The sequence below is a fragment of the Diadema antillarum genome, unplaced genomic scaffold (assembly GCF_040938485.1).
Source record: "Diadema antillarum isolate AM-2024a unplaced genomic scaffold, OU_Dant_1.0 seq00000887_RagTag, whole genome shotgun sequence".
Taxonomy (NCBI): domain Eukaryota; kingdom Metazoa; phylum Echinodermata; class Echinoidea; order Diadematoida; family Diadematidae; genus Diadema; species Diadema antillarum.
The window spans coordinates 629,997-655,760 of record NW_027271751.1 but is presented as its reverse complement, the minus strand read 5'-3'; the positions used below and the strand labels follow the sequence as shown (position 1 = coordinate 655,760).

At 37.2% G+C, this 25,764-nt stretch overlaps 2 protein-coding genes across 2 annotated transcripts; both read left to right on the top strand.

Moving 5' to 3' along the window:
• The first annotated feature begins 224 nt into the window (after positions 1 to 224).
• Positions 225 to 1,118, top strand: LOC139740841 (uncharacterized). Its single transcript, XM_071651416.1, has one exon. It carries the CDS (start codon positions 225 to 227, stop codon positions 1,116 to 1,118), a length of 894 nt encoding a protein of 297 aa, XP_071507517.1.
• A 14,781-nt stretch (positions 1,119 to 15,899) lies between these two features.
• Positions 15,900 to 21,672, top strand: LOC139740844 (uncharacterized). The gene is made up of 2 exons (XM_071651419.1): positions 15,900 to 16,028; positions 20,571 to 21,672. The coding sequence occupies exons 1-2, from the start codon at positions 16,026 to 16,028 to the stop codon at positions 21,528 to 21,530; spliced, it is 963 nt and encodes a 320-aa protein (XP_071507520.1). The 5' UTR covers positions 15,900 to 16,025; the 3' UTR covers positions 21,531 to 21,672.
• Positions 21,673 to 25,764: the final 4,092 nt, after the last annotated feature.

The window sequence follows — 25,764 nt, the reverse complement described above, 5'->3', positions numbered from 1 at the left end:
TTGAAATATTTCATCTAAAACGTATGGATTGAAAGTCATCATTGTGTATTGGTGTTGGGTTCATGAAACAGACTTGCATAGTTCAATTCCAATGACTAAGACAACATTCATGAAAATTTTTCTGCATTGAATATATTTGAATATTCCGTCAATGATTCTCGCAAAATTATATCTTCCAGGGGGAGCCAAGTGAATCAACAAAGGACGTGACAATCGAAACTGTGATGACGTCAGAGGAAGGATTTCGATTTGTACGCGACATTCTAGGTGTGGCGTCACCCGAAGAAAAGATGATCTCTGACCCAAAAGGGCTCTTAGATGATATTGTGCTTTATTGGCAACAAATCATCCCGTATCAAACAATTCGCAGCATAGCCACACCCAACAAAGAAAGGCACCGGCCTACACTCTTGGAAATCAAGCACGATATATGGGCAAAATATGGTGGTCGCTGCTACCATAGTAATGTAGGATGTTTCATGGTGATAAGAGCTCTTGGCTACCAGGCAACTCTTGTACCAGGTGACTTCCTTGGGGCAATAGGCGAACACGTGGTTATTTTAGTATACAATCTTTCTGGGGAAGGTAGTAAGCACCTGGCGGATGTGGGCACAGGGGGCTGGCCGACATTCCAGCTGATCCCGCTGGATTTTGAGAAGGAATCTCCCGAGTACCACGAGTCTTTCTTGATCTACAAGTTTGTGCGACTAGGTGATCTCATCTTACGTCAACACAACGCGGAAAGCGACCCGGTGGGGGCAGCTTTCTTCAAGAAAACCTTAAAGGACGGGTGGTACACCTATGCCGAGATCCATGATGAAATGCCCGTAGACGTCTCTCATTTCGATGACGCGATGTCGATGTTGTATACTGACATATCTGTGGAACCACTCCTCTGTAACATATGGTGTATGACATTTCCTAATCGGCGACTCCTTTCAATCAGAAATACCACTCTCTTAATAGAGAACGAGGAGGGTCAGGTAGAAAAATCGTACTTCCGGTCACGTGAAGAGATGATCGAAACTTTCTCTCGCTTCTTTCCTCAGTTCAGTGAAGAAGTGTTGAATGCTGCTATGGATGATGAGAACGTGACACTGAACTTCGACCGGAAGTAGCGTTCGAGTATGTTCTGAATGATTGATATCTATGCTGTCAAATCACTAAATGATACAGCTTTCTATGTACAGTGAACCCCAATTAAGCCCAAGCTATTTTGACCCCTCGCAGGCCCAAGGGGGGGGGGGGGGGGAGGGGGGGCACATTGTGCCCCCTATATAACTCTTTTTTTATTATTCGATGTATCATCGTCATATTTGGCAACTCATACTATACGCGACCGTACATTTGAATTTTCTCAAGGTCACCCATGGAGGGCGCTATTTTCCAAAATATAAACAAATACATAGGAAATATGCTAAAAAACATGATTTTTCTGTATAAATTTTGTTTATCCCCATTATATATGTCTTATTATAGACCAATCATTTTCATATTTGTCACAAATGATGCGCAAGTGGAATCTTATATTTATTATGGTTGAAATTTCTCAAGGTCATCACATGGGGGCGCTATTCATGACAACATGATAATACATTATGAGACCTGAGATGAAATGTTTGGGATGGGTACATGAATAGTTATGACATTTCATATTTGCATAATAGTGGAATTTCAAGATTGCAAATTGATAATATGATAAACTAATGATATCAGAGGCATAACTTGGGTGAGGAAATCAAAATAACACCAAATAGAAGGGCATAATCTTTAGAAAATATTGTTGTTTTCAATTATCTCTATTATATCTATTGTTTTATGCCTTTGTCACATAATAACAAAGGAAATAATAAGAAAAACTTTTCAGGACCATAATTACTTCAAATTTTTCTCCTTCAACAAATTTCAGCCAAGAAACACCCATTTCATCCACTGTAATGCTGTTAAATAAAATGGGAACAGAAAAAAAATGCAAAATCTGACTGACATGGTTGTCAGTTTATAGTTGCCATGGCAACCAGCAACATCAAATATAGCTGAATTATGTATCAAAATGTTTGCAATAAGATTTTAGGAAAAGTCACCAAATTTGGTTGAAATCGGTTAAAGAGTGAAGGAGTGGCAAATGAAAATCTTGGCCTTTATAGGGTTAATAATTATATGGATAATATACGCCTAGTTGACCTAAATCAACTGAATCATCGCAACAGATTTGGAATGAAATGATTATCATCATATTATAATGATTTTCATCATATTGCAGCAAAAAAAAAAAGAAAATGAGTGTAAGCCAGCCATTGAATCATTAAATTCATTTTATATGCCTTCACAAAACTTTCATATCAGTATATGAACCAGTCACTTTGAAGGAAATTTGCTTAGGCGAAAGTGTACTTGTCTCTACACAATCTTCTCATTTCAAATACTTGTAAATCTTCACAGAATGTCAATACTTCACCTGGAATTATTTTATACAACGTTCGAATGAGTGCGTGGTATCTTTCGGTTCTTTTTACTGTTGCCAGGGTTGCGTTGATTTTAGAAAGATAATTCTGGAAAGAGAAGATTTACTTGCATCTTTTTTGTAGATACTCTCGAGCAATTTATGAGTCGTAGATATGGTTAACACAATGATGTTTGCATTTGAATTTGTGTTTTTTTTGTATACTGCTGAAATGAAGGTGAATAAAACTGAACTGAAGTTAACTGAACACTTTATGCGTTTTCTACATGTCTTTATACAACACCTCAGAATGATGTCGAATTGTGATTGGCCAAGAACATGTCACATGACATTCAATAGAAAATACCTATCAAACTCATTGAGAGTGACAGCCATACAATAGGCCCCTGGCATGGGCCTATTGCACGGCTCGAAGGTACTATAGCGCGGGGGGCTACTAATGCATGGCCGCTCACAGCGTTCTGTCTCACAGCAGCAAATCGCCAGCAAACTACATTGTACGTGCTGGCCGGCTGCGCTGCGCTGCAAGGTGCAATCACACATCGCCGGTTTAGATGGCGGTTCATGGCGGTTCAGCAAATCGCCCTGCTCCGCCAAAGACCGTGTTTGCACCGTACACAAACCGTGGTCAACTGGTCATCCGTCACCCATCCGCCATGAACCCCGAGAACCGCGGGGAACCGCGGGGAACCGCCAGAAAAATTAAACATGTTTAATTTTTCGTGGCGGTCTTGGCGGTTTGAAATGGACCGTGTTCACATCGCCGTTCATCGTGTTAAGAACGGCATCCTCCGTGTTTGCACCGCAAGATCCGTGATAATACCGTGTTAATACCGCCATAATTTTCAAGCGAAAAGATGCAATGAACTTAAAAGAGAATAATGGCTCCGGCGACACTTCGTGGCGGAGCAATAAGAAATGGAGATAAAAGCAAAGATGAACCCATAATGCAAATATATTGAATGCTACTGTTTCCTTACTTCTTTAACACATATCAGTAACAAATAAAGTTTAATGTTCAAAAAGTTGTTTGGTATGTTGAATAGTACATCATTTACCTTAAAAGGTAAGTTCATAATTTTATCAAAGCTTAACAGCTTTTAAGATGGCCAGCAACGTGCTACACACAAAAGACTTATGTAAATAATTATGTTGGGTTCTGCTTTCGTGATGCCATTTTTGTAAGACTGCATGTTGATACAGATATGTTGAAACTTAAGAGAGTAGAGGGAAAAGCAATGTTGAAACTTGAAAAAAACACCATTATTATGTTACATGAACCTGTAAGTAAAGAGGAAACTATGCACATAATACTATATATGTTTCTTTGATAATGTGTAATGTACATAATATGTCTTTTTTATTGACTGTTGTCAAAGATATTATTATTATATCATCATCATTACCATTCTTATAAAGCGCATGATACCTTTGGCAAGGTCTCTATGCGCTTTAGAGGGGGAACAAAAAGATAAACAGGAAAAGGTAATTTCAGAAACAGTAACATGCTGCATAAATCATCGTCTACAATCACTATTTTACTATTTTAACAGTTAAGTATTTAAAAACATTTTGGACTTATTGATGGAACTTGCATGTTCTATCACTTGGGATGCTTTTCCACAGTTCTGGGGCGGCATAAACCACGTTTGCCATAGTAGTTTGTCGTAATAGATCGAGGGTATCACATACAGATTCCCCTTACGATCTAGGAACTCTCCTAGGCTCATATTTCTCATGAAGCTGTGAAAGATAAGAAGGAGCAATTTTGTGAAAACATGGATAAACAAGCAACAAGATCTTAAATTCAACACGCGAAAATAATTATGTGAAAACTTAATTAAGAAAGAATTAAAAAAGAGTGATGTTGAAACAAGCAAGTACTTGTACATCATTTGATAAATAAACCTACAATGAACAGGAAACTTTGGAAACTATTTTGGATTCTGCTTTGATATGTATGTCTTTTTAATGACAGTTAATACGAATATTTTAAAAATGAAAAGAGAAAGAGAAAAGTCACGTTGAAACTTGAAGATAATCGCTTGTTGCATCACTTATATCAATCTGTAAAACACAGGGGACACAACGTTTCATAATTTCTTTAAAATTGTGTTTACCTGACAAAGCAAAACGCTCCTTGTTGAAACCCACTGAGGACAAGTGAAAGGGCTCTGATTGCATCCAACTACATGGGCTTGGTATTGACTACTCCACCTTCCGGAACGATACGTGTTACTACCGCGTCAATCCACGTTTGCTCCGTGTTCAAAAGTAGAATCCAAAATAGTTTCCAAAGTTTCCTGTTCATTTGTAGGTTTATTTATCAAGTGATGTACAAGTACTTGCTTGTTTCAACATCACTCTTTTTTAATTCTTTCTTAATTAAGTTTTCACATAATTATTTTCGCGTGTTGAATTTAAGATCTTGTAGCTTGTTTATCCATGTTTTCACAAAATTGCTCCTTCTTATCTTTCACAGCTTCATGAGAAATATGAGCCTAGGAGAGTTCCTAGATCGTAAGGGGAATCTGTATGTGATACCCTCGATCTATTACGACAAACTACTATGGCAAACGTGGTTTATGCCGCCCCAGAACTGTGGAAAAGCATCCCAAGTGATAGAACATGAAGTTCCATCAATAAGTCCAAAATGTTTTTAAATACTTAACTGTTAAAATAGTAAAATAGTGATTGTAGACGATGATTTATGCAGCATGTTACTGTTTCTGAAATTACCTTTTCCTGTTTATCTTTTTGTTCCCCCTCTAAAGCGCATAGAGACCTTGCCAAAGGTATCATGCGCTTTATAAGAATGGTAATGATGATGATATAATAATAATATCTTTGACAACAGTCAATAAAAAAGACATATTATGTACATTACACATTATCAAAGAAACATATATAGTATTATGTGCATAGTTTCCTCTTTACTTACAGGTTCATGTAACATAATAATGGTGTTTTTTTTTTCAGGTTTCAACATTGCTTTTCCCTCTACTCTCTTAAGTTTCAACATATCTGTATCAACATGCAGTCTTACAAAAATGGCATCACGAAAGCAGAACCCAACATAATTATTTACATAAGTCTTCTGTGTGTAGCACGTTGCTGGCCATCTTAAAAGCTGTTAAGCTTTGATAAAATTATGAACTTACCTTTTAATGTAAATGATGTACTATTCAACATACCAAACAACTTTTTGAACATTAAACTTTATTTGTTACTGATATGTGTTAAAGAAGTAAGGAAACAGTAGCATTCAATATATTTGCCCGATCTTGCATTATGGGTTCATCTTTGCTTTTATCTCCATTTCTTATTGCTCCGCCACGAAGTGTCGCCGGAGCCATTATTCTCTTTTAAGTTCATTGCATCTTTTCGCTTGAAAATTATGGCGGTATTAACACGGTATTATCACGGATCTTGCGGTGCAAACACGGAGGATGCCGTTCTTAACACGATGAACGGCGATGTGAACACGGTCCATTTCAAACCGCCAAGACCGCCACGAAAAATTAAACATGTTTAATTTTTCTGGCGGTTCCCCGCGGTTCCCCGCGGTTCTCGGGGTTCATGGCGGATGGGTGACGGATGACCACGGTTTGTGTACGGTGCAAACACGGTCTTTGGCGGAGCAGGGCGATTTGCTGAACCGCCATGAACCGCCATCTAAACCGGCGATGTGTGATTGCACCTTAAGTCTCACAGACCAGGCGCGGCGGAGTACTGCAACGTTAACGTGTACGCGCAGCTACTTTACCTAGCTAGTTGCATGATTGTATTGCGGCCTTTATACCTCAGAGACTCCAACCCCAAGCACCTTCTGATCTGGAGATTCTCCCGCCCGAAACCCCTAGCAAACGGGAGACTCCAAGTTGATGTGTGCGAAGCGCGAAGTTCCTAGGATTCTAGATGTTCTCTGGTGCTATGTTAGGCTTATTTTTTCAACATACGATAGAAATGAGTAAGAAATCCTTTCCACCGGGAGACACAGAGCCAGGGCGGTAGAAATCAAATCTCAAACGGGAGAACGGGAGATTGTGCAAAAATGGGCCTTCGGCGGGAGATCTCCCGTCGAAAACGGGAGAGTTGGAGTCTCTGATACCTACTGCTGTGTTTTTACTTTTGACTCTGATCTGCTACGTGGACCACAGTGATCCCAAAATCAAGACTTCATTTCAAGTTGAGAAACCGTAATTTGATTATTTTTCTGTGTTTTTATACAAAATCATTTTCGGAAATAGACAAAGTCTAGACCTACTACTAGATCTATCGACATCTCAGATCGGCCTAACAGTTAGGCCTAACTCGATCTAACGTTAGCGTAGAATGGGTATAGACCCTGCGGAGTTTGTGACTCCTGTGACTGTGTGGTCGAATCATGACGAGTGTTTGAAAGCAGTACACAGGGTGGTTTACAATTCTCGGCCTAATTGTTACATTTATTTTTGGGCCTTCCTGAGTTGGCGGTCACTAATTTAGTACTGTGATTGTGGACAAGGTGTTGTATAAAACGAATAATTTATGATTTTGTTCGTGCATTAGGGCACGTAATACCGCACTCGGCGCGAGATTCGCCACTGGTCTATTCAACGCGGCGCTACGCGCCTTGTTGAATAGACCAGTGGCTTATCTCGCGCCTCGTGCGTATGGCAAGCCATATTACTTTTAAAAAAGATTTTCTGATATCACGAATTCCCTTTCGTGATATCAAAAATTCGAATTTCTGATATCACAAATTCAATTTTTGATATCACAAATACCCATTGGTTTATCACGTAAAACCAATTTTTGATATCACGAAATCGAATTAGTGATATCACAAATTCAATTCGTGATATCACGAATTCAATTCGAGATATCACGAATTCACATTCTTGATATCAAGAAATACATTTTGTGATATCACTAATTCCAATTTGTGATATCATTAATTTACATGGAATTTCAGCACATATCTTTCGCAAAGAAATAATCTGATTTCGAGCATTAGTTTTGCGCTGAAATTCAACTGTAAATTCGAGCGTTAGTTGAGGGCAGAAATACACAGGGAATTCGAGCTTTAGTTCAGTGCAGAAAACCAACTTGAATTTGAGCGTTAGTTGAGCGCAGAAATACAAAGTGAATTCGAGCATTAGTTTTGCGCTGAAATTCAACTGTGAATTCGAGCGTTAGTTGAGCGCAGAAATACACAGGGAATTCGAGCATTAGTTTTGCGCTGAAATTCAGCTGTGAATTCGAGCGTTAGTTGAGCGCAGAAACACACAGCGAATTCGAGCATTAGTTTTGCGCTGAAATTCAACTGTGAATTCGAGCGTTAGTTGAGCGCAGAAATACACTGTGAATTCGAGCATTAGTTTAGCGCAGATATTCCTATGGAATTTCAGGTGTTATCTTTACATAGTATATAACGATAGTTACAAAAAACCCTAAATGAAGAGTTTTGGCAACTCGTCTTCATTTAAAGTGATTAGGAATTGGTTTTAAAAGAATCGATGAAAATAAATCGTTTAGCAACATATCTAAAATGCCATTATTGATATGTTGTCAATTACTTCAAAGTCATTATTATATTCTTATTTTTCTCCATTTCTCGCCACTGATTTGGCAGAGACTGGTTGACTTACAACTTTTGTTTGCGTTTCTCTTTACTCTGTCATGTGAAAGATACTCTCTCCCGACCTCCCCCTGTTACTCCTCCGAGTTAATAAGAGAGATTTCTCATTGCGCAGATTAACAAAATTGAAGTCCTTCGTACCACTGCTTTTTTCTTACTACAAATTTTAACTGTTTGTTTGCCATGCATACTGCTGCATAAAATCCTCATAAGATTTGGATATCTTCACTCTTCTTGATCTGGTCTGAAGACTTTTGGGCTTGTGCATTCCAGTTTTGTTCTCCCCGGTTTTGGTTCTTGAATAAACTTGCCTATATAATTACACTTTAAATTATTTTACAAAATCATAAACATATTGGGGCAGGCAAACTGTACACCCAACACTATTGGTCTTAATGGATACACCCCTTTGTTCTGGAGGACTGATTTTGAGGAGTGAGAAAATGTCTTTAGGAGAAACACGTTGCTTTATGTGACCACCAGCCGACACCAGTGGTGGACATTTGACAAGTTTACGACTCCCTCTCGCACCCTGCATGACTCACAGTCTCTCTATCTTATTCTCCGCTGCTGACATACACAGACCAGAGGGGTGATTGCCCTCGGTCGGTCCTCCGCAATACAAACACATGGTATGCTTTTATAACACACATACACATACAACCACACATAATTACGTGATCCGAGTATCCTCTCGGATCACCTTCTGTATCTGTACTGATTCTTTATTAGGTGATCCGAGTATCCTCTCGGATCACCTTCTGTATCTGTACGGATTCTTTTTTCTTCTTCTTTATTTCTCCTCAAAAGTTGTGCAGAGGTTAGCTCACAAAGTGCATTGCCTCTCAATGTCAGACTCATACCATATATGTATCATGTCGCAAGGACGACAGCGCAAGTAAAATCATAGTGATCAGTCGACCGTGACGTCACTATGACGTCATTATATGAAAACACATTTTCATGAATATCGCATTAATGGAATGGAATATTTCAATGAAATTTACGTCACATATATTTCAAGTCAAGTGGATTCTACTCATATTCTCAAAATTTATTCTTATCTCAAAACGCGCGCGTACGCGCGCGTTGAAATATTTGTATGCTCAAATCGAGCTCAAATTTTTTTTGCACACGTTTCAGACCATTTGGAGCATTTTTTGAAAAATTGAAAAAATTGGACGGACGCGTACGCGCGCGCACATATTCGCACGCACAGCTAATATAAAATAGAAATTTTCAATTTTTTCACACGGATCGGATGTCCAAAATGTCAAGGAATATTTCTACCAAGTTTCAAGTCGATCCGAATCAATATGACGTCATACGGGCCCGTCAAATTCAAAATTCCGCGCGTGCGTCAATGGGGATACACAGTGCAACTATGCTAAAAAACCGCCAATTTTAAATCGGATTTTACTCGTCAGAATGGACGGTGACCACCCATTTTCTTTACATATTCTGAAAGCTGATGAGTTGTACATGTAATTTCATGGGCTGGCTATGCTAACAAAATTATTAAAAGATATCAAATTTCTTAATAAAGTTAAAAAAGAAAATTTTCAAAATGACGTCATCAAATTTCAAGTTTACTCGAGCCTATCTCACTTATCCTTTCCCAATTTTCACCCAAATTTCAATATGTTGTAGGTTATGAAATGATCTTTCATTTATGTAATTACACAATTTTGATTTGATGACGACATTACCTCGAAAAAATGGATTGAAGGTAACCTTGTCAAATTTGACAAGTTTACGTGTAATCTCTACGGGAGTGCAATTTTTATGGAAATGAAAATTGACATGACTATCTTTATCGAGCACTAGCTCACTTATGCTTCGGTGAATTTCTCTAAGATTTTAACATGTTGTAGCTGAGACGGAGAGCTATCGTAAGTGTGCCCTTCGTTTCTTCATACATTGTCGGGATCACGTGAAAAAAACTTGGTTGAAATTAAAGTTTATCTTCGATGTATTGAAATATTTCTTTCTTTTTGCAACTTTATGTGCAATAAATCAAGAAAAACATACCCTATCACCACCATATTTTGCACATCTTTAGTTCATGTCACGAACATTATTTCATAAAATAACAACTACTTGATCAGACACCATCTTGGGTATGTAAATTAGGGTCAAAGGTCATAGATGTTTCATCCTGTATCTTGGTGAATACAGGTCCTATCTTTCCCATATTTTGCACACGTAAAGACCATGTTACAGGGATCATTTCATAAAATAACCACTTTTTGCTCAGATGCCATCTTGTCTGTGCAAAGTGGGGTCAAAGGTCATATGTACTTCTTTTTCTATGTTCGCTATGACGTGTTATCTCTATGGGAGGGAATTTTTTAGATGTGAAAATTGACATGACTCTCTTTATCGAGCACTATCTTGCTTATGCTTCGGTGAATTTCTCTCAGATTTTAATATGTTGTAGCTGAGACTTTGCAGTATCAGGACTCGAATCATTGATTTTAAAAAAAATCGGATCACCTTAATTTGTCAGTGATGACAAATTACAATCTCTAGTTCTTCTTTCTTTATTTCTTTATGTAATCTCCGCAAAAGTTGTGCAAGAGTTAGCTCAGAAAGTGCATTGCCTATCAATGTCAAACTTATACCATATATGTATCATGTCGCAAAGACGACAGCGCAAGTAAAATCATAGTGATCAGTCGACCGTGACGTCACTATGACGTCATTATGTGAAAACACATTTTCATGCATATCTCATAAATGGAATGGAATTTTTTAATGTAAATTACGTCACATATATTTCAAGTCAAGTGGGTTCTACTCATTTTCTCAAAAATTCATATTTATCTTAAAACGCGCGCGTACGCGCGCGTTGAAATATTTGTATGCTCAAATCGAGCTCAAAATTTTTTTGCACACGTTTCAGATCATTTGGAGCATTTTTTGAAAAATTGAAAAAATTGGACGGACGCGTACGCGCGCGCACATATTCGCACGCACAGCTAGTATGCAATAGAAATTTTCAGTTTTTTTACACGGATGGGATGTCCAAAATATCAAGGAATATTTCTACCAAGTTTCAAGTCGATCCGACTCAATATGACGTCATACGGGCCCGTCAAACTCAAAATTCCGCGCGTGCGTCAATGGGGATACACAGTGCAACTATGCCAAACAACCGCCAATTTTAAATCGGATTTTACTCGTCAGGATGGACGGTGACCCCCCATTTTCTTGACATATTCTGAAAGCTGATGAGTTGTACATGTTATTTCATGGGTTGGCTATGCTGACAAAATGATTAAAAGATATCAAATTTCTTAACAAAGTCAAAAAAGTAAATTTTCAAAATGACGTCATCAAATTCCAAGTTTACTCGAGCGTATCTCACTTATCCTTTGCCATTTTTCACCCAAATTTCAACATGTTGAAGCTTATGAAATGTTCTTTCATAAATGTAAAACACAATTTTGATTTAATGACGGCATCACCTCGTAAAAATGGATTGAAAGTAACCTTGTCAAATTTGACCAGTTTACGTGTAATCTCTATGGCAGTGCAGTTTTTCTGGAAATGAAAATTGACATTACTATCTTTATCGAGCACTAGCTCACTTATGCTTCGGTGAATTTCTACAAGATTTTGATATGTTGTAGCGGAGACTTTGGGCTATCGTAAATGTGCCCTTCGTTTTTTCATACGATGTCGGGATCACGTCAAAAAACTTGGTTGAAATTAAAGTTTATCTTCGATGTATTGAAATATTTCTTTCTTTTTGCAACTTTATATGCAATAACTCAAGAAAAACATACCCTATCACCACCATATTTTGCACATGTTTAGTTCATGTCACGAACATTATTTCATAAAATAACAACTACTTGATCAGACGCCATCTTGGGTATGTAAATTAGGGTCAAAGGTCATAAATGTTTCATCCTGTATCTTGGTGAATACATATCCTATCTTTCCCATATTTTGCACACGTAAAGACCATGTTACAAGGATCATTTCACAAATAACTACTTCTTGCTCAGATGTCATCTTGTCTATGCAAAGTTGTGTCAAAGGTCATATGTACTTCTTTCTTTATCTTCGTTATGACGTGGTATCTCTATGGGAGGGAATTTTTTTAAATGTGAAAATTGACATGATTGTCTTTATCGAGCACTAGCTCACTTACCCTTCGGTGAATTTCTCCTCAATTTTAATATGTTGTAGCTGAGACTGTGCGCTATCGAATGTGTGCCTTCTTTTCTTCATACAATGTCGGAATCATGTTAAAAAACTTGGTTGAAATTAAAGCTTATCTTCGATGTATTGAGATATTTCTATGTTTCTGCAACTTTCTTTGCAATAACTCAAGAAAAACAGCCCCTATCACTCCCATTTTTTGCACATGTTTAGTTCATGTCACGTACATTATTTCATAAAATAACAACTACTTGATCGGACAACATCTTGGGTATGTAAATTAGGGTCAAAGGTCACAAATGTTTCATCCTGTATCTTGGTGAATACATGTCTTATCTTTCCCATATTTTGCACACGCAAAGATCATGTTACAAGAATCATTTCACAAAATAACCACTTTTTGCTCAGATGCCATCTAGGTTGTACAAAGTGGGGTCAAATGTCATATGTACTTGTTGTTGTATCTTCGTTATAGTGTATACAGATTTGGTACCAAAGATAGCAGATATGACGCCCTTTTCTAAATGAGAATCCAAACATCACACGGCCAATGTCTCTGACCACAGATGAAACCTGCATGGTCATGCCTATTGCGATCAGGACTTGAATCATTGATTAAAAAAAAGATCGGATCACCTTAATTTGTCAGTGATGACAAATTACAATCTCTAGTTATCATCGATTTAGTGGTAGAGTCTTACTGTATATAAAGGGGATTACCACATGAAAAATGGGGGGGGGGGGATGTATAATGATTAACAATAATGTAGTAATGACAATTTGAGGACCAAAACGATGAATTAAATGTAGGCCCTAAGTGAACATAGTATCATTGAATTCATGATAACATGTTGCAAAACAATAATTGATTTGTATCAATAATTCGGCGAATATACCTTGATGATCATTTAGGGAATGATGGATGTGTAAATCTCTCATATATAGTTTGTATTTTGAACATTGTTCTAAAAAAAAAGTTAACAGTATAATATGCCTTCCATCTGAATATCAGCTCAAAAGTAATGTTCCAATTCCCTGTGTATTCTGCGCTAAAAAAGAAAAAAAAAACCGCTTGAATTCACAGTTGAATTCCAGGGCAAAACTAACTATCGAATTCCCTTTGTATTTCTGCGCTAAACGAATGCTCGAATTCACAGCGATTTTCTGCTCTGAACTGACGCTCGAACTCCCTGTGTATTTCAGCGCTCAACTAACGCTCGAATTAACAGGTGAATTTCAGCGCAAAACTAACGCTCGAATTCACTTTGTATTTCTGCGCTAAACTAATGCTCGAATTCACAGCGATTTTCTGCACTGAACTAACGCTCGAAATCCCTGTGTATTTCTGCGCTCAACTAACGCTCGAATTCACAGTTGAATTTCAAGGCAAAACTAACGCTCGAATTCACTTTGTGTTTCTGCGCTCAACTAACGCTCGAATTCACAGTTGATTTTCAGCGCAAAACTAACGCTCGAATTCACTTTGTATTTCTGCGCTCAACTAACGCTCGAATTCACAGTTGAATTTCAGCGCAAAACTAACGCTCGAATTCCCTGTGAATTACTGATATCACAAATTCGATTTTGTGATATCAATAATTCAATTCGTGATATCACAAAATAGAATTTGTGATATCAGAAATTCGCATTTGTGATATCACAAATAAGAATTGTTGATATCACAAATTCAAATTAGTGATATCACAAATTTATTTCGTGATATCACAAATTCGAATTTGTGATATCAAAAAATAATTTTGTGATATCACGAATCACCATTGGTTTTTCACGTGAAACCTATTTTTGATATCAATAATTCGAATTTCTGATATCACAAATTCATTTAGTGATATCTCAAATTGAATTTTAGATATCACTATTTCGAATTTCTGATATCACAAATTGAATTTGTGATATCAAGAATGGATTTTGTGATATCACAAATTCGATTTCTTGATATCACAAATTAAGTTCATGTGCTACACTTACGGGAATTTGTGATATCACAAATTTGATTCTTGATATCATAAATTGAATTCTTGATATCAAAAATTTGATTTTATCACAAAATGGAATTTGTGATATCAGAAATTAATTTTAAATGTAAAAAAGGCTTGCCATACGTGCGATATTCGTGCCCTATGCACTCACAACTCATAAATTATTCGTATAATATCACTTCTTCACAAAAACAGGTGTAATATCTCTCCGTAACTTTGTAATCACCCTCTGATTGTGACAAAACGGTTGCTGTTGCACGCCCCTACTTTTACAGCAGAAACCATTCAAGTGCAACATCCCTGTGAAGGTTAAACGTTAGTAGAGAGAATAAAACAGTGAGTTCCCTTGACAGGAGCATCAAACATTGCTTGTACGCATTACAATGTTCACTCCGCTTTATTACGTAATATGCTAATATACCACTGATTGCACAGAACAAACAGCTGACCTGGTCAGTTATCATTGCACCACCATTACCTTTACCGTTGGCATTTTATCTTTGTCCATTTCAGGACATGCACTTACCACTTACCGGCATTGTGTGTGTGTGTGTGTGTGCGTGTGTGTGTGTGTGTGTGTGTGTGTGTGTGTTTAATTCTTAAAGTTCTTAGAAAGAACTTAAAAGACAACAAAATAAACGGCATAGGCGTATAAAATGCGTATAAAAGTGTTAGCAAGCGCGATAAAACAGCTTACCAGTGTTATACGAAGAAGATATCAGCATCTGTAAATGTCATCTTATTAGTCAGTTGTGACACATAACGCAAATCCTATCTACCAACTAATACTTATTGGTCAATTCTATGCTAATCAGCTTTCCATAGTCCTCATTACCAACCTCACACATTAATTTAAATCTTCTATTCTGTGCTGTGAAATAGACTAAATGATATTTACATTTAAGGACTTTCGAATTCATTTCTTTGTAAAGGAGAGTGGAGGAATGTGTGCCATAAACACTTTCGACATAACATTTGCAAAATCTTCAAAATCTTGGAGGGGGATAGGTGGGGTATATCTCTCCCCCTCCCCCCCCCCATCTTCTTTTCTTTGTACGACCCTGCCTTTTGATGATGGTAATAATACGGTCTACTCGCACTCGTTAAAAGCATGATTTAACATTTGCAGATGAAACAAAAGCCCAGCATTGACATAGTTCTAAAATGTGAGTTAGGGATAGAAACAACCACTGTCAAAAGTTGAATCCGTATAATCAATGTTAAGTCTTGTTAAGTACACAAAATGTGAACTACAGTTATAATAAAACTGTTTCCAGACTAAACCATCTACAGTTACGGTTTACTCACACGAAATTAAAAAAAAAAACCCACATGTGTTATGTCCTTATAATTATTATGACTGTATTGATGAAATTGTATACGGTAGGATGTTTTGTGATACGACAGACCTACACATAATATGCATCAAATGATATCTTGAACATTTTTACATCATCTTCCCAAAGGTAAACAAGACCGTTAATCTTATGTACCCTGACGTCGATGCGACAACAAACTCTTGTCTGAGTCTCTGAATGTGTCAACACTCGACGCTATAGAAAACCTAGACAATCCTTTTCCGCTGATTCTTGGTCTTTATCGTGCCGTACACTGCCTTCATTTACAGTCCTGTGTTCGCGAAGGTTGAAACCGCCTTTCGCTTCAGTCTCTCTCCAATCCTACTGTATTCACTAGACCGCCACAATAAACCAGTGGAAACCGACTGTACACCACGAAGGTCGATTGAAAAGACGTATTCAGAAAAATGGTAAGCGAATTCTACATAGGTTCATGATGCGAAAACAGTTTGTAAACTATTTGTATTTAATATCTCTTAGGCCTTTTTCATTGGAAAGGGTGTTTGAAGGTGAGTTCTTTTTAATTGGGTTTATTATGTGGAGTCGGCAAAACTCGGGTAAAGGACACAAACATGACAAATGAAGCGTTAAGAAGCCGTAGGAACGAAATGACGAAGTAAAAAGGTATAGGCTTTGTGTGCGTATGTGCGAATGTGTGTCTGTGTGTGTGTTTGTGCGTGTGTGTGTGTGTGTGTTGTTGTTGTTGTTGTTGTTCATTTTTCCATCCGTGAAGATGGCTGGATAGCCCATATTCAGCTACACTAAGCTGGTCTTCCATGGGGTCCATGGTGTGTGTGTGTGTGTGTGTGTGTGTGTGTGTGTTTCTTTACCTTTCAGTACTGGCTTCGATGGATCCTTGACCTGTGTTCGATTATGGACCAAAAACATTCAAACTTTGGTTCGGGAATACTTATTTGCGTCAATATCAACAATGAAGTGTCAGTTGTGAGGTTATGACGTCATGGCGTATTCTCATTAGTATCTGCAAGTGGTAGCGATGGACATCTGTGTTTTTACGAACACTGTGATAAAACAATTAAATTCTATAACATTCTCAGTTGTCAAAATGTACCTTTAAATTTATTGAGCTTTGTGTGGCTTGTCAAAGTTAACTTGAATATGAAGGGCATCCATGTGCCAAGCATGTAAAATCTTTTCGAGGAATTTGAGCAGAAGTTGCTCAGAACATCCTAAAAACAGGGGTCGAGTATAATGGTAGTACGGATTTGCGTAACTTTCTTTTTGGCACTAAGGTTCTGTTCTGTCAGTAGGCTAATTAGACCGGGAGAGAAAGTTATTTTTCCTTCTTTTTTTTTCCTGATGAAAACGTTATGTGCAGCTTATTTCAGACTTATATTCTCATCTTTTCATTTCCTTTTCCTGTTTGTGTGAATTTTGTTTTGTTTTGTTGTTTTCTGTATTTTTCTTAAAGGAAGACCGGCATTTTTTATATGGTCAAAACTTCCCCGAAATAGACTTTTTACTATTTTGTTTTTTATTGCTCTCCCTAAAGGCTTTGAATAAATCAAAATAATTACAGTTATTTGTCACCAGCCTTCCAAACAACATGGTTCTTCAACATGATTAGGGTTAGGGTTAGGGCTGTCGGTACATGCCTCTAAGAAGGAATTTTGCGGTGCAAATAAGAAAACAAACAAACACACATTCAATAAAACTGAGAAAAATTAGCCAGCATGAAAATGACAGTTAAATCTGACTCGAAAAGAGAGGGAGAGAGAGAGAAAAAAAAAGTTTTGAAATATCTAAGGATCTGTCTTATAGGACAACGAATAAAAATAGTGAAACATGTCTGCAAAGCTTAAATGCCCCCCTGGACTACATAACCCTCTTTAGTCCAAAGTTCTAAGACTAGGATTCTTTGTTTTCTGGAAGCATTATCAACCAGCTCCCATTGGCAATCAAAGATCATACCAGCTTCATGGTAACTTATTTACTTTTGAATATGCATATGACGGCACATAAGGTCCATTTCGTCACGTATATCGGTATCTGCGTTCGTAACTTGTGTAAATAATTAGGTCATTGTATGTTTGTGGACAATCAGAGAGGTGAGGAGATTAGAAATGGAAGATATTTGTCACGCTGAAAGGTGCAACGTTGTTCTCCTTAAATGTATTATCCCACATTTGCAAACCCACGAAAATCAAAACTGCATAAAATAGGTCCAATATGACTTCAAGTACAAGTTATAACAGTAACATACCTCACCTGTTGCTCTTTGTCTATACCATTCGATAAAAGAGAGAAAATCATCGTTTTAAAATCAATTTTCAAACCGGGTCAACCCGACCCAAAATCAAATTACGAGCGCGGGCTGGCTACGTACATGTAACTTACACATGTATCGCATGCATGTAATACGTACGTGGACCGGAGCTAGCGAGCGTTATACGCATGCATGTATACGGTGCATTTTCATTTATTTTTATGAAAGTTATGAACTAATTGGAACGAAATTTTGCACAGGTGTTACTGCAATCATACCCAAACTCAATGCTAACTATGAGACCAATTGCTGCAGGTTTACAAATGTGGGCTAATACCTTTAAGGAGAACAACGTTGCACCTTTCAGCGTGACAAATATCTTCCATTTCTAATCTCCTCACCTCTCTGATTGTCCACAAGCATACAATGACCTAATTATTTGCACAATAATTTTTTTTTTTTTTGCTACGATGGTGCTCACAGCAAAGCATAATTCGTAAAGGAAAACTCTGGCTGATTTTCAGACTCCTACATTTTCAGAATTTGTATAGTAATTGGGATGAGGAATAAAATATACATTTTAAAATGAACAACAAATCACTATAGACAAAGATGACTTGACAGATTCACCATAGGAATGCATGGGTGGGGGTTCAAGGAAACTGAACGAAAAAAAAAGAAATCATGCATAACTTGTACACAGACTTGTTAAGCAACGGTATTCTTATACAAATGTATATATGAAACTCATACGCCATCACCCTTTTTCAGTGTAAGTTGTTTCGGGTGTTCTGAGTATTGGTTTCACTGCTCAAGGACCATACAATGAATTCCAGATATTTAAACATGGAGCTGCCGATTTAGATATCATATGATATGAAATTACGAACATAATGTGGAATTCCCCAATACCACCTTACAGAGCTGGTGTATTCAGCTTTTCACTGATCTCTATGTAGAAATTACACACACAGCCAGTCGACCGTTACCAATATGAGCATTTTACGCGCCGATGCACGTTTTCACTGACACCTGGTTTGAGGACGCTATTCAGGGTTTTCAGAGATCGTAAGCTCATGCGAACCACCAGTGTTTCCCTGCGTCTTAAAATTGGACGTTATCGTAGTAGTCGGACATCTGTTTCGTTTTGTTTTTATTTGTTCGCTCTGTTGTGCTTGACGATTTTTCCCTAGTTTTTCGTTTTGATTTTGGTGTTGTTGTGGTGTTTTTTTTGCGTTACCAGCACCCATCAAAAACTTTTGCTTATTCTTGCCATTTTTACGTCAATTAACCGCATGTCACAAATCCTTGGTCGTTCAGGAACCAACTTCGGGGTAATATAGGTTTTCCCGGCCAATTTCGCACTTATGTCAGTCCATTTGATAAAAGGTTCATTTAATTTAGCGAAAATCCTCGTCACTGCACATTCTGTCATTCGAAATTGCAAGTTGGTCGTTCAATTTAGCATTTCGATCAATGAAATTTGCACATGTGCCTTTCGAATTCGTAAAACGAGCATTCAAATTGGCACGTGCTCTTCAGTCATTCAAATTCGCCAACAGTGGCCGAAAGGGGTATTTCAGTCATTCAATTTCGCGTATGGGCAGTCAAATTCCTAACATGTTCATTCAAATTAACGTCATGTTATTTCTTTTTTGAAAAGGTGATAACATTTAAACGCGTATTTCTATGTGACTTTTTGTTTCATCCACGCACAGTTAAGCAGTACAAGTATCATTTCTGTAACGCCCCTTTTCTTTCATACATGTCATTTTAGGCCTACATGTACCAATACTACAGATTAACTTCATCTTACAGTCATGACAGCACAAGTTAGATACAGACGTATTTCTCAAGAAGACAGAATAAGAGTTATAGGAACATTTGATGATCATAACCTTGACTTCCTAGAACTGGCCGACACACTCGGAATAAAGCACTCAATGGCCAGATATAGTTGTGGCCACATGATGCACTATATCTTCGGACTGGAAGAATCACTAAGCACATTGAAGAAAAAAAAAACTGTTGCCAAAACCTCTACAATAAGTACGAAAATATGAAATGTAATGACGCTTGCAAAACAAAAACTATGTTGACAAAAAAAAAATAAAGAAAGAACCAAAACATTAACATGTGTGCTAAATTGACTGCAAAAGATGTTAAATTGGATGCCCAAAAATGAATTTGAATGAGCGAGTGCGGCATGTCCGTGATCACGTGACTATATCATTCTAAATTGAGTGAACGAATAACGAAATGGTGCTTGTTTTACGAATTTCAATTGAAAAAGTGTTAATTAGAATGAGGCTAAAGGTAATTTGAATGCTCCAAAATGAATTTGAATGAAGGGATCATAAAATTGAACTACTGAACATGTCATCTACGCTAAATTTTGCTAAATTGAATGCAACAATTAGGAATTGGACTGACAAAAGTGCGAAATTGGCCGGGAAAACCTGTAGTTTCAGCATTCTCGGTCGTATCATACAGGTTATTTTGTTCCATTTTCTTTTTCAATAACATCGCATACCTCGCCTGTAATTTTGATTTCATGTAAAACGTGCTGCAGGACGGAAAGTCATTATAAAATACCACTGTCGCCATAAAACAGAACTGCAGGTACTATTACATGTACTCTCTAAAACAATGTTGATGAAAGGGCCTATGCATTACAGATATTCAAATACTAGTTTGATGATTCCAGCAAAATTATCTCTTACAGGGGGAGCCGAGTGAATCAACCAAGGGCGTCACGATCGAATCGGTGATGACGTCAGAGGAAGGATTTCGTTTTGTACGGGACATTCTAGGTGTGACGTCACCTGAAGACAAGATGACCTCTGACCCGAAAGGACTCCTAGACGATGTTTTGTATTCTTGGCAACAACACATCCCATACCAGACAATTCGCAGCATAGCCACGCCCAACAAAGAAAGGCACCGCCCTACACTCTTGGAGATCAAGCACGATATATGGGCAAAATATGGTGGACGCTGCTACCACAGTAATGTCGGATGTTTCATGGTGATAAAAGCTCTTGGTTACCAGGCAACCCTGGTACCAGGTGACGTCCTTGGTCTAAAAAGCGTCCACGTGGTAATTATAGTCTACAACCTATCCGGGAAAGGTAGCAAGCACATGGCAGATGTGGGCACAGGGGGCTGGCCGACATTCCAGCTGATCCCGCTGGATTTTGAGAAGGAATCCCCCGAGTACCACGAGTCCTTCGTTATCTACAAGTTGGTGCGACAAGGTAATCTCATCCTACGCCTGCACAACGCGGAAAGCGACCCGGTGGGGGCGGCTGGCTTCAAGAAAACCTTGAAGGACGGATGGTATACTTATGCTGAGATCCACCATGAAATGCCCGTAGACGTCTCTCATTTCGATGACGTAATGTCGATGTTGTATACTGAGGTATCGGAAAAGAACCCACTTCTCAGTAGCCTTTGGTGTATAGCCTTTCCAAACCGACGACTTCTTTCAATCAGGAATACTACCCTCCTGATAGAAAACGAAGAGGGTCAAGTGGAAAAAACCTACTTCCGGTCACGTGAAGAGATGATCGCCACTTTTGTTCGCTTTTTTCCTCAGTATAGTGAAGACACACTGAATGCTGCAATGAATCATGAGAACATTAAACTGGACTTCAACCGAGAGCAGCCTGCCAGTATCTTGTGAACGATTAATAAGTCGTTTTCTCTGAACAATGAATAGATGATACGCCTAATTTTCATGATCTTAGGAAAGGGATCTAATCTAACGTTGGTTCGGCGGCTAGGGACGACGTAAGATTGACGTCGGCTAGGCCACAAAAACTACCAAAAAGGGTAAATTCTGATGAAAAAATAAACACAAATCAAGATAAGTTTGGAGCCCTTGAAATATACTAAACTTGTGAAATTATTCAGGATACGTGTGCGTTTTCGACTCTCAAATTGTAAAATATTCTAAATCTCAAGCGCAATATCGTGCCACTCCATGAACGGTATGTAATACAGAACAGACTTTTTTTTCTCCTACAAAAGTTTAATCAGGTTCTGACAATATAGTTTAGCAAAATGTTTGAATGTAATATATTACATATGTACATTAAAATAAAGGTATGTTAGAAATATTATATCAAATACTTCCTTTTAACTGATTCGTCATAGCAAAATTCACAAGTCAGTAAAACCTGATTAGCGAAAGGCACGGTGTCATTGGTTTGTGGAGGGCTGAATTGCTCCTAGAAAGTGTCCTGGATATTGACAGTATGCCCTTATGGTGACATGCATTCTTTTCCTCCGATTTTGGAAGTTGTGAAGTAATTCATAAACCATTTTCTTAACTTGATCCTGTAACTGGATCATCGCAATACCTTTATCATGAAATGATTTGATCATTGTTAGTAGGCTCTATGTTTAAATGTTAACACCATCTTAATTTGCCCTCTAAATGCAGGTCTATAGATAAACCGTTTAGATCTAATTTAGAGTGAGAGGAAGTTGGTATATAAATAGCATTCTGGAAATACTAGTGTCCACTGCTAGATGGATTGAATGGCTGATAACCAAGAGTTTTAACGGCTTCACGGTATTCATATTCTCAGATCCTGCAATAATTACTGACAAACAAGTATAATATACAATGTATATCAATCAATTATGTATATCAATCAATATCAAGTAGTTATCAATTCATTAGTCATCAGTGCAATCATCAAAGTAACGTGGAAACAAAATACATCTACGATTAGATCATGATTTGTTGAATTTGATATTCCGACACTTGTTATTGTGATTCAGAATGAAATACAAAGAAAAGATTAAATTCGATTTTATGCATTGTTGCGCAATCGTGAAAGCCATATGATATCGGGAAAATATGGGGTTTTTTCCCCATTTTTAGAAATTGTCGATTAGCCGGATTCTAAGCTCTAAATTTATAAAGATTTCATTCATACAATTCATCGCAAAGAAAAAAAAAAGATAATAAAAAGATGATTGAAATGGAAAAGCTGTAAATGTTATAATGCCAAATTCGCGCTGCAAAAAGTCCGGTGTTAAGTAGTGAACACCGAGCTGGTGTTAAATTTTCGGTGCTCATTTATGGTCTTAAATGAACACCTACGGGTGTCCTTTCCAAATTTTAAACTGTTTTTTTGAAGAGTTTCTTAGTAACTGCACTTCTTGTTGATTTTTAATTGAAACAAGACGATCAAGAATTTTACATTAAAATACTACATTTTTGAAAAAATGTGAAAATAAATTTACACCAAAGTAACACCAGCTGGTGTGATCTGTTATTGAAGCTGGACGGGTGTTAAACCATTGATATTAACACCAACAAATATCAAATCAACACCATGTGGTGTCATTTTTTAATTAACACCAGTACAGTGTCAAAATAACACCAGGTACAGTGTCAAATTAACACCACGAAGTGTCAGGTGAACACTTTTCAACACCATCACAGTGCCTTTTTAACACCTGTGGGTGTGGTCCTTTATTGAAGTTTGATCGGTGTTAGATTTAACACCCGTGGTGTTAAATCTAACACCGATGTTTTTACAGTGCGGGATTACAGACATTTTTCTCTAACGAGATGACGCACCATATGTGACCGTGCACCTCAAAACGAACATAAAGTCACAAGACACTGATTTTGCGTGAGGACTGAAAATAAGTGGAATGGGTCAACCTAGCCGAACTTGACTTTTTCATATTTTCTGAAAGAACAGGTCTTCCTTTACATTATGCTAAAATTCGGTATCATAAAACGGGCAGGAAAGTGTGTTTTTTTAGCAGTTTATCTCGAACATTTTTGGTAGAATAGTGTGATTAGGTGTGTCTTTAGAATCCCTTTTTCATTTCTGAAAAACCTTGTCCACACTCTTCACTTTCAACTCTGATAACTTTTGAACGAACAGGGCTACTGCTTTGAAAGTTGGCATTAATTATGGACAGTATGTGTTAATGAGGCATACTTAATTTCACTTTAATCTAATAATCCCTTCATTGTTGCTACTCTGGTGGTTTACTTCCTGTTTTTTGTCCCATTCATCGCACAGCCAGCCCGGTTTGGTAAAGATTAAGCGCTTGAATAGACACTGTACTTCAGAGCCTCTTTTCTCAGTTCACACTTTTCCTGAGTTTGTGCTTTCTTTCCAATATTTAGATTTGATTTGAGTTATACATCATTTTAAAGCTTAAAGTTTGCAATTTCAGAATATGGTCTTAACTAAAGATTCATGACTGGCGACTTTTTGTTTGTTTTGAGGTGCATGGTCACATATAAAAATAGTAGTTGCAATATATGCATACACGCAAAATATTGAGAGGGAATTGATTTCTTTCGGTTTTTTTTTTCTTTTTCCTGTTTTGGACCACCAAAATTTCAAATTTAAGAATCTAAGTGGCCTAATCAAGCAGTAACTGTGGATCAGGCTCTAATCACATACACACTTACACACACACACATATATTATATATAATATATATATATATATATATATATATATATATATATATACATGTAATTTCATAAGAGTTTTATGTATGATTCGAAAGAAATCTAAGACTTTGAGTTGAATCAAATGAATCAGTTGACAAGGGAAAAACAAAATATGTTTATTAGATTGACAGTTCCGATGCGATAGCCGTCGTGGCAGACACTCTTTTATGTACGTCACAATAAAACAGCTTTTTATAAGTACATAGTATAATGATATATTGTACAATGTATAATGATGTGTTTATATTAGATGCATTAGCGTAAATCCTCGACTTTTTTTCTGACAGCATTGAACATCATCAGGAGATTTTATGGCACTCAACAGTAGGCCGTATACAGAAATTTTGTGGCATTAGAATAATTATGCAACAGCACGATGTATGTCATGATATGTACAGACTTTTTGTGAGACTTACTGTGGAATTTACGATAATTATGTAACAGCACGTTACACTATACAGACTTTTTGTGGCATTCACGTTATTTACCAGCACACTGTTTATAAAGACTTCTTGTGGTATATTTGCGATATTAAACACTTTTAATATAACATTATAAACACTTTTTGCACTATTTTTTCAAAATCCATCGCACACATTGATAAGCATTCCACTGGAATCAATAACGTGATGGAAACCAACTCGTGTGAAAGAATACGAAGAATAAATGTAAATGAAATCTAAAAAAAAAAACCACACACACAGCTCCTCTCCTCCTCACAAACATACATATACACCCGCGCATTTTGTTTTCATTGATTGAATTATTAGATAGATTACTTTATCTTTTTTTTTTAATGGAAAATAAACAAGGGAACGAAGAAGGACCTATTTGTATTGTATAGCAAACATTGTAAGTAAACAAAATTGAACAATATAAGGATCAATATGACATGTGGTTGTTCTTATCTTTTCTTCTCCCATTTTTCTTGTCCTTTTCATTTTAGAGTTATATTTCATTAATAGTGCATGTATAATGTTCATACAGGATTTCAATTTAAAACAGGTATTAGCTGATAGTACTATTGTTGCGTTGATATGATTATTGATTAATAGAAAACGTTTCCAAAGGTTCAATCGGAAACTTCCGCCTCTTCCCATGGACTCTTGCTTCCTCTACTACTACTTAGTACTCTACTTCCTCTTATTCACTATCTAACATTATTGTACACGCTTGTGATCACCAAACTGCATGTCATAATTACATATGGTTGTTTCATGACCACCTTTCGGGTAGCATTTTTTACAGTTTTGATGGATTTTTTTTCTTCAATTTCAGTCTGACTACCTCACTCAACCATGTTCTGCCTGCAACTTTTTATGAGTGTGTTTGCAAGGGGGAAAATACGTTCGATAAAACGATCAGGCGCCTGAGGATTTTTACGCTGTAAGGCTCGTATTTCAAAATATTCTGACGTGGT

Coding starts and splice junctions, on each gene's coding strand:
- LOC139740841 (XM_071651416.1), top strand. CDS start 225: ATGACGTCAGAGGAAGGATTTCGATTTGTACGCGACATTCTAGGTGTG.